Here is a 16,395-nt window from a genome sequence, read left to right as displayed (position 1 = left end):
CAGCAGGGATTGGAGCTGTTGGTTCCTGGGGAACTTCCGCGCTCGAGTCCTGATTGGCAGATAAAGGCGGGTTTCTCTCGCTTGCCGATGGAAGCTCGCTGGAGCACGCTGTAACCTCAGCGGTCTAATGCACCCTACAGTCACCTTGAAACACTGGACGCCTGCTCGTAGGTAGTCAGGTACCTCACCTAAAGTACCTCACCTTTCCATTACCTTTGGAACCTTGGAAAGTAAGGTACCTTCCATTACCTTAGCTGCTTACCTTGCACTGTACCTAGGTAGGTACCTCACCAAACACAGACCGACCTCGCTTGCCCAGCGAAGGTTCGTTGGGCCTCCACCGGTTCCTCGAGTCCTCTCTATCCGTGGTAGGGCCGCTTCTCATCCCCTTTCACGTGGAAAGCAGCCAGTTGGAACTTCACCTCAGAAACGGGGTTCACAGGTATCCTTGAAGTGACGAGATCGCAGGTCAATCACTCGGAGGGGTCCTCTGGGATAATCGCCGCTTGTGATCCCGCCTTTTGATCCAACAAAAAAACAACCGGGTCAGTGCAATATGGGTCTCTTCTTTACCGCCTAGTCCAAACTTCTAGTCCTGCGATTCTTGCCCTCATCGTCGTCCAAGCTCTGTGAAAGATCCTACTGCATTGCCGCCGGCTAGAAGCATCTGAAAGGTGCAGTCAAGCCAAGTTCTAAGGTCGTATTCCTGCGGCTCTCTCCAAGCAGATATCGCCTGCAAGCATCTCACCGCGGGGCACTGGACACTCACCGAATCATGTCCGACGACGAGCCCGACCTCGAACTCCTGGCCCTCCTCCGCCAGCGGTTCCAGGGGAAGCTCAACATTGACGATGAGCCCGAGACGGGCGTCCTCGACGGTGCCGAGTTCGTCTACGACAACTCCATCGACGTCGCTATCGACATGAGGGCCACAAAGAGGGCCGCCGCCACCATCTACGCCCAGATGGAGCAGAAGAAGTACTCCACCTCCACCTGGGCAGAGCACGAGCTGCACCCAAAGACAAAGGACGAGAGCACCGCCGCCTTCATCTTCACCATGGACCTGCTCAACTTCTGCTTCTGGTCAGAGAAGCCCGAGGACGAGAGGTACGCCGTAGAGTACCGCGGCAAGACCTGGACGGGCTACTGGAGCATGGTCGCCTCACTGCAGCGCGCCCTCGAGGAGGGCATCCCCATCACCAGCTCCGACTTTTGGCAGAGCGAGGACGAGTGCAGCTTGGAGGTCCTAAGGCACGTCTTCCGCTCCAAGACGGAGGAGGAAATGCCCCTCCTCGAGGAACGCCTGGCGTGCTTGCGAGAAGCCGGCACCGTCTTGTATGAGAGGTACAGTTGCAGCGTGACGAAACTCATCGAGGCCGCCAATGGCTCAGCAGCAAGGCTTGTGAACTTACTCGCCCGCGATTTCGACTGTTTCCGCGATGAGCACAAATTTGACGGCCGTCGGAAGCCCGTGAGGATTCTCAAGAGAGCGCAGATCCTCGTGGCCGACATCTGGGCATGCTTTGGCGGTGAGGGTATCGGTGCCTTTAAGGATATCGACAAGATCACCATGTTCGCCGACTACCGGGTCCCGCAGATTCTCAGCACCATGGGTTGTCTGTATTATAGCCCCTCGCTGGCGACGGCTATCACTGATAAGCGGGTTATTGAGAGTGGATCGAGGTTGGAGTTGCAATTGAGAGGTGAGTCGTCACCAATGTTGTGTCACATCTCGCTATATTTTGCTAACTGCGAAAACAGCGTGCAGTATTTGGTGCGTTGAGCTTATCAAGCGGGAGATCCAGAGGGACCACCCGGGAACGAGCGTCAATGCCATTTTGATCGATTTCTTTTTGTATGATACCATGAAGGAGCTGGAGGCCGCTGGCACGGAGACGATAGGACATCACAGAACGCGGAGTATTTGGTACTAAGGTAGAGAGCAGCTTGGTCAATGTATGGCCGAATTGGGGAGACGAGACACCTTCAACACCTCTGATAAGGGGTATAATTCATATTCGCTGTCGTCCAGCATAGCACATTTCGCGTGGTAATTTACAGCAAAACCCTCGTGTCGCATGCCTCGTGTTTTTCTCCTCCGAGAACCGATCCGATAAAGCCATAGAATCGCTAAAAACTCCAAACTCCGTCTGCTTATTCACACATGGTTTCCGCGGGAAGAAGGCACCTCAACGGTCACCCGGTCAGCGACCCGCGCCTTCCCCCTTGGTCCCTCCCCCAAGGTCCACGAATACACAATCAAACATTCATCCGATGCCATCCCGCCACGATCAGGGCCCTCATATACCCCCTCAATCCCATTCTCGTCACCAGCACAGCAGGCGCCCCCTAGGTCGGGGGTCAGGTCAAACTGTGGCGTGGGTGGTGGAATGGTGAATGGTCAACAATCAAATCGCCAATCAGCCTACTCGACGACAGGCTCAGCGCATACGAGTACCGAGTTCGAATCCCAGCATGAGCACCAAGAGATGTAGCCCCCAGTCCAGCACCGGGGGGGTGAACTCTTTTGTCTTTTTAACCTTCGAGATGCTTACTCGCTTGCTTTGGGATCCTACACATCATGAGGCCCCGACCGCTGTCGAGTTCATGAGCTCGTCGAGGTGCGCCCGCTCCGAGGCGTGGCCCTTCTTTTCTTCCTTTAGAAGTACCGCGAGGACCTCGATTGGCGGGTTGAGACCGAGTCTCTCGGCGCGCTGCCACCGCTTCATGCGCTGGAGACCGATGCAGGGCTACAAAGGTATATCAGTATCTCAGTCCGGCAAGCAAGCAAATTGATCGAAAGCGACTTACACCATACTGAGAGCTGACATCAAAGTATCGCAAAATTCTCTCAGCCAAACTCACATCACCCTGGTGCACCCTAGGCGCAATGCGCTGAGCCTCGATCGACTTCCAGTACTTGTTGATCTGGGCGTCGCTGATTTTCTCGGCCCTCACTTCGGCCTCTGACTTTTCGGGGGCTTCTTTCTTCACCTGCTCCGCCTCCTCGACCTCAGGGTACGCGGGGTCTTCGATCTGGATCTCGTCGACGACATCCTTGTGCTCCTTGTTGCTTGGCTTGGCGACGTCCGATCGGTCAATGGCCGCGGAAAGAACCACCGCTTTCTTGGTGTCCTTGGGTACGGGCTTCGATACTCTGTTGGAGAAGCTGATGGTCGATTGGCCCCGCGCCGGGCCAGGCCTGGCGCGGCCTCCGCCTGTTGATCTCCTGGTGGTTGGCATTGTGTGAATTGTCGCAAGTGCGTAGACTGGCAGGGGTCTAAATGGGTGGCTATGAGAATGCCAAGTTTGAGTTACTGATTTACGAAAAGTCGAAATATTGATAACGTCAATCTGATGAATCCGAGATATCACTGATCGAAGGTGAATGCCTGAAACAACGTCGCCAATGGGTGTTGTCGCAATGTCATCCGTGAACCAGCGCTGGGGTGTAATGAATGACGAAAGAGGTAGGAAGGTGGCAGGGGCTTTAATTTGGCGGGGCAACGCGAGGTTGGAGCCAAAGCACGTGATTTACTGTGTCTATTGAATAATACGCACCGTAGCTGACACTGTCCTCATCATCATCGTGATTGTTCATTTCGATATGTCTCTATCGTCTGTCTTTGGGTCTGCCGCAGGAAGTTTCATGTTCCAGGGTATTGTAGATGCACGTCGACTTTTCCTTGACTTTTTGCTTTCCCAAACTCCTTTATGCACCAGTAGCCTCTCTATAGAATGAAATGCTCCTGTTGGCGCCCGCCGTACAGAAAGACTCGTTCTTTCCAGTCTTCGGGAGCCACTTGACAGCCCACAGAGCCTTGTCTGTCTCGCTGTGTGTCGCGACACAGGCACTACGCTCAACTGACCAGACCTTGACCTTTCCGTCCATCGCTCCGCTAAGCAAGTATTCACCCGTGTCGTTCCAGTCAACAGATGTGATCCATGAAGAGTGGCCAGTCATGTTGCTGACTTGCTCGCCATTCTTGATGTCGTAGAGAGCAATGACGGATGAGTCGCCAGCAGCAGCTAGTCTGGTGTTTCCAGGAGAGAATGCGACAGAGCGGACAGATTTGACCAGGCCTACGGATATCCCTTCAGCAAACAATCATGATGAGTAGAACGTTGGGTGGGATGTTACCTGGTAGTGAGAACAACAACTTTCCGTTGTCGTTGTTGAAGACGTAGACGGCTCCGTTCTGGTGGCCACTGGCAGTATACCGTCCATCACGGCTCAAGTCGACCGACATGCCAAAGCTCCCCTGGCCAGGACTACCCGTCTCATACTCTCTAATCTTGGGCGTGCCCTCTTCGCCAACATCCCACACATTCACCCTGCCGTCGTAGGTCGTACCCGCGAGGAACTTTCCATCCTCGCTGAGCGCAATGGCCCAGACCTCACCGGCCTTGGCCGCCTTGTTCGTGATCTCCGAGTGGAGCTTCCACTCGCTCGTGTCCTTGTTGATGACCCAGATCTTCACCTCGCCGGCGAAGCCTGCACTCGCGGCTACCAGACCATTGCGGGAGGTGCAGATGTGGTGGCAGCCCAGCTTGTGTGCACCGCTGATGGACTGCGTGATGGGGATCGTGGGGTCGGCGGTGTCGTGGATGTGGAGGTTCGATGAGCCGCTCGCAGACAATACAGCCCTTGAGGTAGTGGCCAGACTGAAAATGTCGGTTATGTGGGCTGACGTTACTCTATGTTAGCAAGATGAATCTTTGGGAACGGTGGTTCGGAGATTCTCAAGCTCCAGCCGGTAGGTAGCTTACCATTATCCACAGTGTGTGTGGTCAAGTATTGTTTCGACTGACAAAGTTAGCTTCCGTGTCATATATAAACAGACAATTGAGGTCGTACCATGATTCCCGGCCCATGTGAAGCTCGTACCGCTGTAATTGATGCGCGGTTGTGAGTGGGAAGGTAACGAACGCGATGTGGTCGGCAAGGTGGGGGCTGACATCACACATTTGCGAGAAAAGACCCCTGTAAAGAGCAGCCGGGGCACGGCAGGAGGGGCAATGGAGGGGCACCAGCAAGCGGGCACCCATGCTCAGTTTACCTCAGCACCCCGACTTGATTCAACCTGACCCTCTCTTTCATCTTCTGATTATGTATCTCATAGAACACTTATTTCGGTATAGTTCTAGCCTATCTTAAATGAAAATTTGCGATGACCTTACTCCTCGCAGAAAGACCAACTTGCCTCTGAAAAACAATGTTGCCCACTTACATTGCTCCTGCCTCTATTTCAGCCTTCGATGGCCTTTCGTGTAAGTCAAAACGCCCTTGTATTCTTTGTACGCATCACAGGGGTCTATAGTAACGGAATCTGGAAGCAACGATCTCCAGCCCTCAAACTTACCAGGTCACTCCATGAGCTCAACTCACCTAGTCGAAGCAATGGCTTCTTGCTCACGGAAGAGCTCAACCATTGTAACGTTCTGACAGTAAAGAGCCAACTCATACGGCGTCAGGCCACCGATGTAGGGCTCGCCAGATTCCTTCGCTCCGCCCAAGGTCGTCCTGGCCCGCAAGTCAGCCCCTGCTTTGATCAGCTGCTTTGCAGTAGGTATCATGGCCAGGTCTTGCTTCTGCTGCGACAGACGCCGAGGGTCCTCCGGATCAGGATGCCATCTGCGCGCGTAGCACGTCATGTGCAGAGGCGTCCACCCCCGAGGGCCGAGGGCATTGGCGTCCGCGCCTTTCTCGAGGAGGAGCTCGACGGTCACGCTCGCTCGTACGCCCCATCTGCACACGACATGCAGCGGCGTGATGCCGTTGGCGTCCGTGGCATTTGGATCGGCGCCGTGGGAGAGCAACCACTTGATTGCCTGATGTCGCCGGGTGACGTCGCCATACGCCGCGGCAAGCAAGGGTGTGCCAAAGTTGTACGTCTTTGACCTGGGAAGTCTGGGGAAGTTTCTCCCAAAGGTGCTATCTATACGTCCATAGTTCAGCATGTTTATCGGGGTTCCCGCCTTCTCAAAAGCGTAGTTGACTGATGCGCCGGCCTCGACGGCTGCTTCCAGCGCACGGAGGTTGCCGTTGAAGCTGGCCCATCGAAGAGCATACCAGTCATCCTCTTGCCCACTTCGTCTGTACAGCACACCTCTCAAGATTTGGTATAGTGTCCTACACGAGATAGTTAGGTTCTTGAGGTCGGTGATGCCGTCAAGAACGTCTGCTTGTGTCGGCTTATTAGGGTTTTCGTAAAAGAAGTCGTTCACTATCTCCAGGTCATCTGAGTCGGAGTCGGCCCCGGCTTCGAGAGCACCGTGAAGTCTCAGATGCTCTGCCGGCTTTGGCTGCGGTCGCGGACCAATGGCTTTGACGATCTGTAGGACGAGCTCCGTTGGGATAGGAATACCTGCCAGACCGGTGGTTTTGGAGTTGTCTCGAGGCAGCTGAGGTGATGTCATTTCGGTAACTTGGCTCAGTCCCAAAGTCGAACTTACAAGGTGAATTTGCCGTTCCACTCACGTCTATGCGATGCTTGTTGATGATGTCAGATGGGCATATTTGTGTCTACTTGCGAGTTGTGGTTGACTTTGGAAGAGACAGTCAATGCCTTATATAATGTGGCATGTCGATGCGCAGATAGTTCGAGGTCTTGTCTGCAGATTGACTTCTCACAAAAGATCTTTGACCATATCTTTGCTCACCGTAGTTGAGTATGATTATCAGATTGCATGGCTTGATTGTCGCTTTGCTATTGGTTCTTGTTGTCTTGAATACCATTTGTTATTCACAAAGAACAATCAAGGCATTGCCTCGATATCATAAAACTGAGACTCCATCTTTGTCTGAGGTCACAACCCCCCGTCCCGTTGAACATGTCTTTGTTGATCCTATCAATCCAATTAGTACCCGATGGTTGGTTCTTGGGCCGGGTCGTCAAGGACGGGAAGCTAGAAAGAAGAAAAGGCCTGACAGCAAGACCTACGTCAATACGTCAAAGTCGCAGCGGAACAAATATAAAAGTTCGCTCAGGACGTAAGCCTCTGCAGGCGCCAAGCTTGAGAAAATCAGGTAGCATCATCAAACGAGTGCAGCAGACGATGGAATATAGAATGGCCTTTGTGTTTCGCTAAGGTTAATGTTCATGCCTCCATCTCAACAGGCCCAGCCATTGAAAACTGAATGGATCGAGTCTTTCTGTGCTGTAACTGAGGTCTGATATTGGTATTCAAGGGCTGTATTTGCCTAGAACCTTTCTGGTACGTTACCTCTGGTCTACAGACGGAAGATACGTTGATAGTCGTGTTGTGCTGCCAACATCTTCCCACGTTCCCAACAGCATGCAGATGAGCCTGAGCTTACCACTTTGAACTTGGTTAGGGTCCTGCACTCTCCCGTCATCTGGTCGCTTCCAGCTATAAAAGTTACTCAGTTAGAGCATAATGTTTTTACGGACAAGTCTCAGGGATGATGGGGAACTTCGTAACCTCTAGATGATATTCGAGGAACTTCATAGACCCTGGATGAATAGCCCATAGTCGACGCCGGTTGCGACAGACGTAGAGGCGAGCCTTGCTTCAAAGCAATTCGATTCCACTTCACTCAATTTCATAGCCAGCGAACGCCAGTTTGGTGACAGCTAGGCACATCGGAAGAAGGTGATGGATTGTCCCAAACGCCAAAGTATGCTAACCAATTGTACACTTGAATATACACGTCTCGAAATGTTACACAGCCGCGGGGCGATTTAAATGAACTTTCCTGAGGGGTTCTCCTCTTTCCACATGTCCTTGATCTCTGCACAATGGTTGTCAGTTCGACGTAGATGAAGAACGTTTCTTGCAAGGGAGACGTACTGCTCAGGCAGTGTGGGCATACAACGTGCTGCCTCTTGATCTGGCCGCAGCCTGGGCACTTGCACAGTGACTTGACATCCTGCAACGCCTTGCCAGCCATCTGCCTGTGTCTCTTCTTCGAGTGAGAGGTCTTCTTCTTGGGTACCGCCCGCAGGATGGACTCCCAGATGCCGCCGAGCCAGGCGGGGATGTTGAGGTTGAAAGCCGGAAGCGCGAAGGAGAGCGCCGGGAGGAACGAGTTGGTGACTTGGCGCGTGTAGAGGGAGAGGATTCTTGGTGACTGAGCGAAGGCTGGCGCGGAGATGCGGGGGAAGAGGGAGGTGATGCGCAAAGGCTGCGCGCCCATGGCGATGGCTGCCATTTTTTAGATGGTGATCGATCGGTTCGAGCTCTGATGGAGGGGTTGTCGGGGAGTCTGGGACTGCCGAAAGTAGAACCGGGTCCTAGAGTGACGACGGTATCAAGTCGGACCGACAGTTGTTTTGCTGCCGGGTATCGAGGGCTCGTGGCTGCGTGGATGTTCTGTCGCGAAAATGTGTATCTATGCTGAAGCTGCTACCTACACCACTGTCATGCACATCGCGAGGCTTAAGCTTGTTCCATTCCGAGCCGGAAAAAAAAAACGGCTTGCGACCGGGGAGCTGTCAATTGAGATCTGCCAGCCAATCACAGCTTTGAGGGTGCACAGACCGCCATCAGCCAATCAAGGCGATGGAGACCCCTTTTCCCCTTTCCCTCCCACAACCCCTGCACCTACCTCCCTGCAGGGAAATTATTTGTTTGCTGGAGTGGAAGGAGCAACCTATTAGCTGCAGCCAACGGCGACAGCCAGTGCCTGGCAGACAACTGGGAGACACGGGGGGCACTGGGGGGTGGACGGGTAGCAAGCAAGTGCCAGCAAGAGAGGAAATTACCCTTGGTTGGGCCAAATCATTTGGTTGACTTTCCCACCTGGGCTCATTCTCATTCTCATTCACCGGCTTCTGTCCTTCAGAAACATCCGCCAACCTCGTGATCCTCTTTTTCCTCTCTCCCTGCCCATCGCCTTCTCCAACTCCGTCCCTTCTCCCCCCCTTGACGAGGCCGCAATTCGAAGTTCGAGTAACAGATACCCTTCTTGGAATACAGAAACGTATCTCAACTTCACTCCTTAACAGCACACACACACACACCCGCGCGTACTGTTCACTCTCGCTCCCTTGCGGAAAAGCTATCACAATGGCGCAGCCTCAAACCATCTTCCCCCAGACCCATGTCGGTTTCGACAGCATCACGTCCCAGATTGAGAAGAAGCTCCTGAAGAGAGGCTTCCAGTTCAACGTCATCTGTGTCGGTAAGTCATCCCCCCCGCAATTCCAGATCATAATCATCTGGCCTAGCAAGCTGGATTGTCCCCTACGTCGCGTCGGCAGTCGACTGATTGTATCTCGTGTTTCCATGATATAGGCCAGACTGGTTTGGGCAAGTCCACCCTGATCAACACCATCTTCGCCTCCCACCTCATCGACTCCAAGGGTCGTTTGATGCCCGATGAGCCCGTCCGCTCCACCACCGAGATCCAGGCCGTCTCCCACATGATCGAGGAGAATGGCGTTCGTCTGCGCCTCAACATCGTCGACACCCCCGGATACGGCGACCTGGTCAACAACGACCGCTGCTGGGATCCCATCGTCAAGTACATCAAGGACCAACACTCCGCTTACTTGCGAAAGGAGCTCACCGCTCAGCGAGAGCGTTACATTCAAGACACCCGCATCCACGCCTGCCTCTTCTTCATCCAGCCCTCGGGCCACTCCCTGAAGCCCATCGACATCGTCGTCCTGAAGAAGCTGTCCGATGTCGTCAACGTCGTTCCCGTCATCGCCAAGTCCGATACTCTGACTCTCGAGGAGCGTCAAGAGTTCAAGGAGCGTATCAAGGAGGAGTTCGCTTTCCACAACCTCAAGATGTACCCGTACGACAATGACGAGTTTGATGACGAGGAGCGCAGCTTGAACACCCAGATCAAGGTCAGTCATGCCATTTGTGGCCTGCGCACATTCAAAATTACTAACAGACCCCATAGGATCTCGTTCCCTTCGCCGTCGTCGGCTCCGAAAAGTCCATCATTGTCAACGGCAAGCAGGTTCGCGGTCGCCAGAACCGGTGGGGTGTCATCAACGTTGAGGACGAGAACCACTGCGAATTCGTCTACCTGAGAAACTTCCTTCTCCGCACCCATCTTCAGGACCTCATCGAGACTACCTCGCAGATCCACTACGAGACTTTCCGTGCCAAGCAACTGCTTGCGCTCAAGGAGAGCAGCGCGCACGGTGGCGGTAGCAGACCCATCAGCCCTGCTGCTGACCGTGAGCTCAGCCGGAACTCTCAACGAATGACCATGAACGGATACTAGTTTCCGGATATCCCACCCCCACCTACTCGAGGCGCCTGACGGCCATGATATTCTTGGGCAGCTGGGTTTCTGACGACTTTCAATCTCATGGTGTTATGCGCAGACCAACAAAAGAACAGGCACGGTACAGCCTCGACAGCATGCGGGTGCTGCATCGATCAGTAATGCAGAGGGGAGGTAGCAGCCGCTACGTCCATGGGAAAACTTGGCGAAAGCGATTTCGCATGGGAGGCTCGAACTTGCTTGCGTGGCGCACGGATATAGGCCCATACCCCCTTCTCTAGACTTCATGGTCGTTGTTTAAGTACTTGTGCTGGCGAAAATAGTCCAATATTCCCCCTTTCCGCCTCATCAGCTGGACGCACTTCTACTGTTTTCTTATTTCCGCTTTTTTTTAAAGCAGCATCTCAAGCTCGGCTTCACTTGTACCCCCATTTTCTTCTTACACTTTAATCCATTCGTACTCTGATAGAGAGTTCGTTTCGATACCTCGTGGAATACAACCGACATGGCTTATGACTGCGGGCTTTGATGTTTCTTGTGATGTGTATTCCTCTGTCCTAAGTAAGGCAATAGCCAGAGGTTTCTGCCACATGTAGATGTGGCTCTATGGGTTGCTTTTATACGCTCTCATATGTGTATATATGCTCACAAGGACCGCCTGTGCTATGAAGAAGATGCACAGACCTTTGTGAACTCTTAAAGGATATTCAGTTTCCAACGCCCCGCCACCATGTCATCCAACCCAGCCTCCCACCTCCTTTTCTCTTTTGTGCGCTCCTCGTTATGGTCATTGACTCCCTACTGAGAAGGGTTGTAGACAAAGTCCTCGAGAGTCTTGTAGGCCTTCTCGAGGTCGTCGTTGACAATAATCAGGTCGTGGACGCCGGGGGTCTTGGAATAGGCCAGCTCGAGCTTGGCTTGCGCGAGACGCTTCTGGACACTCTCTTCCTTTTCGGTGCCGCGGCCGCGGAGGCGCTTCTCGAGCTCTTCTTCTGAGGGGGGCGCGATGAAGACGTAGCGGGCGGGGAAGTTTGACGTCTTGATTTGCTTGACTCCCTATATTGTGGCTCGTGTCAGCATTGTGGGTGTATTTTTTCGGAAGAGTTCGAGGGTGTATAGCAAGCGTACCTCCATCTCGATATCGAGAACGACGAGCTTGCCCTTGGCGGACTGCTCCTCAATGGTGGCCTTTGAGGTGCCGTACGAGTTGCTGCCAAAGGTCGCGTGCTCGACGAAGCCGTCCTTTGCGACGAGGTCGTCAAAGGCGTCCTTTGTGACAAAGTGGTAGTCGACGCCGTCCGCCTCGCCGGGCCGCGGGCCGCGGGTGGTGTGGGAGACGGAGAGGGCAAAGGAGTCTGGGTGGCGCTCGAAGAGGAGCTTGTAGAGGGTGCCCTTGCCGACGCCCGAGGGGCCGGAGATGACGATTGGTCTGCGGTCGGAGGGGAGGACTGTTGTGTTTTTTGGGAGTTGTCAGTCTTTTGTGAAGCTTACGCTTCCCCCCCGTCCCCCCTTTCTTGGACCGGCTTGGGAGAGGGAGAAAGATTGGAGTGACTGAGGGAATTGGGCCGCGATTCGGAGGGTTGGGAGAGGAAGTGACATGTATGGGAAGTTGGTGAAGCTTACCTGGCGCCATTGTGCTTGCAAAACGAAACGTTTGACTTTTGGATAGGAATCTAGTCAATGGAGGTTGTCGTGAGAAGGCGTGGGTAAAGGGTCGGAGGCGGGGCAACATTAGATGGAGTATCGGTCAAGGCTCCAAGGGAGCAAGAACTCGCTAGCTTCGAAAGTTTCAGAGGTCTACGGGCACGGCGGCGGCGGTCGGAGGAGGGGGGAGGAGGGGCAGACTGGATGTCAGCGGGTTGGGACGGGCGGTCTGGAGTCTGGACAGTCACAAGCCTCAGGGTCGGGAAAGGTGGAGGAAGGGGGTGGACGAGACACAGACAGGCACGGCGGGAGTTGGGGGACGCGGTGACACTCAGGTCGCTGTACGGATGCACTGGTGCAGTGGTGACTGCGCGGCAGGGTAAGGTATCCAATGGTGGTGGGGGGAGCTCCTGCCGGCAGAATTGGGGGTGGCATATGCCGCTGAAGAGTCAACGTTGGGCGCCCCATGAGTCAGCGGGGCGGTGTGTTGGTGCCCGTTGGGGGCATGGCGGCAGGGTTCACTTTGTCTCTGATTTGCTCCCTTGCTTTTGGTCGTTGCTTTTGCCCTGACGAAGTAGCGGTATGGTAACTATGTGAACAGTCAACGCTGCTTTTCAGAGGCTTGAGCCTTACATTGAACGAAAGCAGTTGCATGAAATGAGAAACTCCCATAAGGCAGATATGTTTTTAGCGGATTGTCAGTACTTAGTTGACATTTGGGGTGAGGTAATGATCATATTGTAAGGTAGTCTCATTTTATTTTTGCGTAGATGATTTTCCTCCATAAACTTTCACAATTGCGGTGTAAATGTCCAGACATTCAACCTCCAAGCCTAACTGTATATCATCAGTGAGTTAATCTGTGTCTTACACCATTCATTCTGTTCTTGCTATCTTCCAGAGCACTACAAAGTAACCGAATCAGGTCCCAACTCTTTGAAAGCGACCTGCCACACTGGGGGCTCGTAAATACAGAGTCGGCTTATAACGTAGATTGAAGACCAAACAAACAGCGGGCGTAAGTGAGAACACGAGTGTCTGCGACCCTCGATCAGTTGTATTCTTGCTTAAACATTGATGGAAGATGCGGTATCAGTCATAGGTAGAATACGTGAAGCACACGTCCTGTTCAAGATTCCTAACGCTGTCGACACCTGAATGTGGCAATGGCTGATAACATCGCTTATTTTGACCGGTGGCTTGCAGTTTTCAACTTCTATTACACCTAATTACCATTTAATGATGCTCCCTTTGCATCATCGTCAATTAGCAAACTGACTTCCAGGATCCAAAATGTATATGTGTGTGTTGGAAGCAGGTCAGACGTAAACTGTTACACACTATATGAAGCTTTGAACGGTTTATCTAGACCTAGCTCGTAAATATTGAAGGGATGTGTAGGCATTAAACAACTCTGTTGTCACACTTCTGTCTTCCAGAGGGGGGATAGCTCGGAACTACCTTCCGAGGATACCGTCCCTTGAATCTGCCGCCATTTGAGAGCATAAGGTGACACGAAATAGGCCAAATGCTTCGTATCAACCATCAAGAGATTTCAAGCTTGCTACCGGTCGTCAAAGGTCAATCTTTGTCAAAATGACCACATGCAGGAGTCTGCCAGTCTCTGCCGGTGGTCGCTGCATGCTGCTTTACACGTATCTCGGGCAAAAGCAAACTTCAAAGCAGCGCGGGTTTTTGCAGGCGGACCTACATTGAACTACACTGAACTCCAAATCAACAACTTGATGAGAATTAGTTCTCATGTAAATACATGATCCACCCGAAGAGAATTCTTATTGTGCGCTCGCCTCCTCGCAAACTTCAACATGTCTACCTGTTGAAAAGACGCCATCAGCGCCTTCGCCACCCCTGACTCACAGTTGAAATCCATACATGGCTCAGCAGTATGATGCTACACGGGGTTTCGAAATATTTCTCGTTTCACAGATGTCGAAATGACAGGTCGAAGGGAATATGCAAAAGAGTCAAAGGACTACACGTCATTCAACAGGTAGGCTGGAGATACCCCTCGAAGTAGACCACGGTTGGTATAAGCGATATCCAGACTAGTGCGCTGCTCTGGATTTAGCTACGCGTTGTTAAATGAGATTTGGCCCTGGTTTGGATTGCCTTGGAAAATGATCAAGTTCCTCACATAAGAAGATGATTCTCAAGAGCAGCAACACAGCAATCTCTTGCGGCAGCTCGTCAACCCCCTAGCCCCGATATATTTATGATCCAAGTATTATCTGACTGATTTAGGTACTGTCTGATTGATAATGAACCTGTGACAAAGTTCCATGGGCGTTTTTATGTTCGATAAAAGGAAACGGCTCGGGTAACGGCAATAAGACCCGTCACCTACATCCTTCCATCTACTGGGACAGCCAGTCGGCGACAATGTACACACTACAAATCTCTCTCAGCCACACAGGTGGGAAACAGTCAATGGAGCTGATTACCGAACCTTGTTCCGGTATAGGGAGGCCACGTCATCAAAGAAGTGTTCCATTTCTTGGCAGCAAATTACACGCAACCTGAAAGCGGTACGCACTAGTAATTGAGGGCATTCAGAACGTGGCTCAGCCCGTGTGAGCACGGCAACGATCCCGTTCGATGCCCCACATATGCTAGAGGGGCCAAAGCCCACTTACATGTTCCTTCGTTGATCTTGATGGCGGCTGTCGATCTCTTAGTGTTTGGAAGTGCCGCACAGTTGTGGTAGTTGGTGTTGATGTTGCAGGCGAGATGGCAAGAATGTCAAATCTGTGGGTGCGGCACTGGCATAGAGCCCTGAGACTTGCATATCTTGTGCCAACAAAGCCTTTGAAGAGCTTCAAGGAACTCGAGAATGCAACGTCAGTGGTAGGAGGATGCTTAAAATAGAAAAGAAGACTAAAGATGACAGCCAGGCTCAGCCAACGGTAAGGCTTTAATTGCCGGCCCACGGCATTCTGGAGTACCCTGCGCCATCTGCCCGGCCACCAAATCCGGGGTTGACGCCATGTAGCCTGCATTGGAATGCAAAAGGCTCGGTTGAAGATGCCGGATAGCGCGGGCAAGAATGTGGTGGCGATGCCACAAACGGTGAGTGTGGGTCGGGAAGGTCGGCCGTCGGAGCCGATCACGGCACGGAACCAAGATGCCGGGCGGGGCCGTGTCTACCGGTCAATTGTCCCCCGTGCGCCCCTGGTCAGTGAGTAAAATATTCCTCCCCCCGCCAAGAGTCAAATAAGATGGGGGCCGTTTGGTGAGTGAGGTAATAATTTGCATGTGGGGGCCCAGCATGGGGATGCGAGTCTATCACAATCAAGCACTTGTGCTGGACAGGACCCATTCACCCGGCCGAAATACGATGTGCTGGGCCGCTGGCAAGTGCAATCTTTTGAACCCCATCGTAAAGAGCCAGTCACGGGGACGACAGTGATGGGGCATCAAAAGTGGTTGACTTCTGGCGGAGTACCACCTGCGAGAGGATTTCCCTTCGTGTTCAACGGGCCCAGCGGCTCCACGGCACGAGGGACACCCGCGTTTTCCATGCCATGCCGTGACATGCGATGCACTGCCCGCAGCCGTCGTAGTCTCGTGCCTTGCAGCTGGTAGGGCGCTACTACTGACACTAGTCGATGGGGGCAGAAGGGAGGCAAACGAACGAGGTGATTTGTGTTCCTGGATCTCGTATAGTAGCACGAACTTGTGGCATAGAACACTGCCAATAAGGTACGGTGGCTTGTGAAAGAACAGCGCCGGAGAACCATTTGCGCATCGACGGGGCTTCGTCATCTCCACCAACATAGCCTAGAAAGTCAGCCGCAAGAAACCTAAGCCCAAAAATCCATTTGGCGGTTGGACCAGTCGCCAGCCAGGCCATCCAGATCGGGAGGTTGTCGGGTTCACGTGGTTGGTAGTGCGTGGAACAAAGAACCAAGTTGGGTGCTGACCAAAGGTAAAATCGTCTCAAAACGACCGTCTCTGGTTTCCCGAGTGCGTTCTTTGGGGAAGAGAGTTACAGAGACAGCGGTTTGCCCGAGCGTTGAGGCGGTTTTGGCTCGCAACAAAGGCAGATGTACCAGGCTGACCCTGGAAAAGTAGCGTAGAGATGACACCATGCTGAGGTGAAAACATCGGATATGTTCAGTGGTGGAAGGGGAGAAGAATGCGAAAGTTCAGAATTGGCCGTGGTTCGTTCTGTCAATCAATCCACTTCGCCCGTCCCCCGTGTCTCAGAGTCTCCTGTTGGCTAGTCGGGACGCATTGTCCTGGGAAAGCTTGAACATGTATGTCTCACACGGTTTCGAAGGGGACTATCTCTTCCGGGAGTTGTCTTTCTGAATGGTGACGTTGAAAGCAGACTCGGACCTGTCACTGAAAACAACATCAGCTTCCATGACCAGTGTGTCCAACAAATATTGAAAGACGGTGCCTCTCGGGCGCATGTCGTCTGTTCGTAAGAGGAAGGCCCAAGAGATGGAGCCCTGCAGCATGGGAATGGACCCCCAGCGGCCCTGCAGATAAACGAGCCCGAGGACCAACAAGGA

The 16,395-nt window shown here is 53.0% G+C and overlaps 7 protein-coding genes across 7 annotated transcripts; 2 read left to right on the top strand and 5 right to left on the bottom strand.

Moving 5' to 3' along the window:
* Positions 1–775: 775 nt before the first annotated feature.
* Positions 776–1,934, top strand: N0V96_001093 (uncharacterized protein; the record flags this gene model as incomplete). The annotated part of the gene is made up of 2 exons (XM_053195245.2): positions 776–1,703; positions 1,762–1,934. 2 exons carry the CDS (start codon positions 776–778, stop codon positions 1,932–1,934), a joined length of 1,101 nt encoding a protein of 366 aa, XP_053047215.1.
* Positions 1,935–2,579: 645 nt separating this feature from the next.
* Positions 2,580–3,243, bottom strand: N0V96_001092 (uncharacterized protein; the record flags this gene model as incomplete). The annotated part of the gene is made up of 2 exons (XM_053195246.2): positions 2,580–2,750; positions 2,812–3,243. The coding sequence occupies 2 exons, from the start codon at positions 3,241–3,243 to the stop codon at positions 2,580–2,582; spliced, it is 603 nt and encodes a 200-aa protein (XP_053047216.2).
* A 469-nt stretch (positions 3,244–3,712) lies between these two features.
* On the bottom strand, positions 3,713–4,861 carry rec14_2 (Ski complex subunit Rec14; the record flags this gene model as incomplete). The annotated part of the gene is made up of 4 exons (XM_065756120.1): positions 3,713–4,083; positions 4,142–4,687; positions 4,771–4,807; positions 4,859–4,861. The coding sequence occupies 4 exons, from the start codon at positions 4,859–4,861 to the stop codon at positions 3,713–3,715; spliced, it is 957 nt and encodes a 318-aa protein (XP_065615360.1).
* A 524-nt stretch (positions 4,862–5,385) lies between these two features.
* Positions 5,386–6,420, bottom strand: rec14_1 (Ski complex subunit Rec14; the record flags this gene model as incomplete). Its single annotated transcript, XM_065756119.1, has 1 exon — positions 5,386–6,420. The coding sequence occupies one exon, from the start codon at positions 6,418–6,420 to the stop codon at positions 5,386–5,388; it is 1,035 nt and encodes a 344-aa protein (XP_065615359.1).
* Positions 6,421–7,706: 1,286 nt separating this feature from the next.
* On the bottom strand, positions 7,707–8,176 carry N0V96_001089 (mitochondrial 54S ribosomal protein bL32m; the record flags this gene model as incomplete). Its single annotated transcript, XM_053195248.2, has 2 exons — positions 7,707–7,756; positions 7,816–8,176. The coding sequence occupies 2 exons, from the start codon at positions 8,174–8,176 to the stop codon at positions 7,707–7,709; spliced, it is 411 nt and encodes a 136-aa protein (XP_053047218.2).
* Positions 8,177–9,033: 857 nt separating this feature from the next.
* Positions 9,034–10,210, top strand: CDC10 (cell division control protein; the record flags this gene model as incomplete). Its single annotated transcript, XM_053195249.2, has 3 exons — positions 9,034–9,148; positions 9,262–9,824; positions 9,881–10,210. 3 exons carry the CDS (start codon positions 9,034–9,036, stop codon positions 10,208–10,210), a joined length of 1,008 nt encoding a protein of 335 aa, XP_053047219.1.
* An 801-nt stretch (positions 10,211–11,011) lies between these two features.
* Positions 11,012–11,846, bottom strand: GUK1 (guanylate kinase; the record flags this gene model as incomplete). The annotated part of the gene is made up of 3 exons (XM_053195250.1): positions 11,012–11,269; positions 11,342–11,661; positions 11,837–11,846. 3 exons carry the CDS (start codon positions 11,844–11,846, stop codon positions 11,012–11,014), a joined length of 588 nt encoding a protein of 195 aa, XP_053047220.1.
* Positions 11,847–16,395: the final 4,549 nt, after the last annotated feature.

Source organism: Colletotrichum fioriniae (assembly GCF_027942845.1).
Source record: "Colletotrichum fioriniae strain IMI 355084 chromosome Unknown scaffold_1, whole genome shotgun sequence".
NCBI classification, from domain to species: domain Eukaryota; kingdom Fungi; phylum Ascomycota; class Sordariomycetes; order Glomerellales; family Glomerellaceae; genus Colletotrichum; species Colletotrichum fioriniae.
Note: the sequence above shows the minus strand (reverse complement) of the source record. Positions and strands in the feature narration are given on the sequence as shown.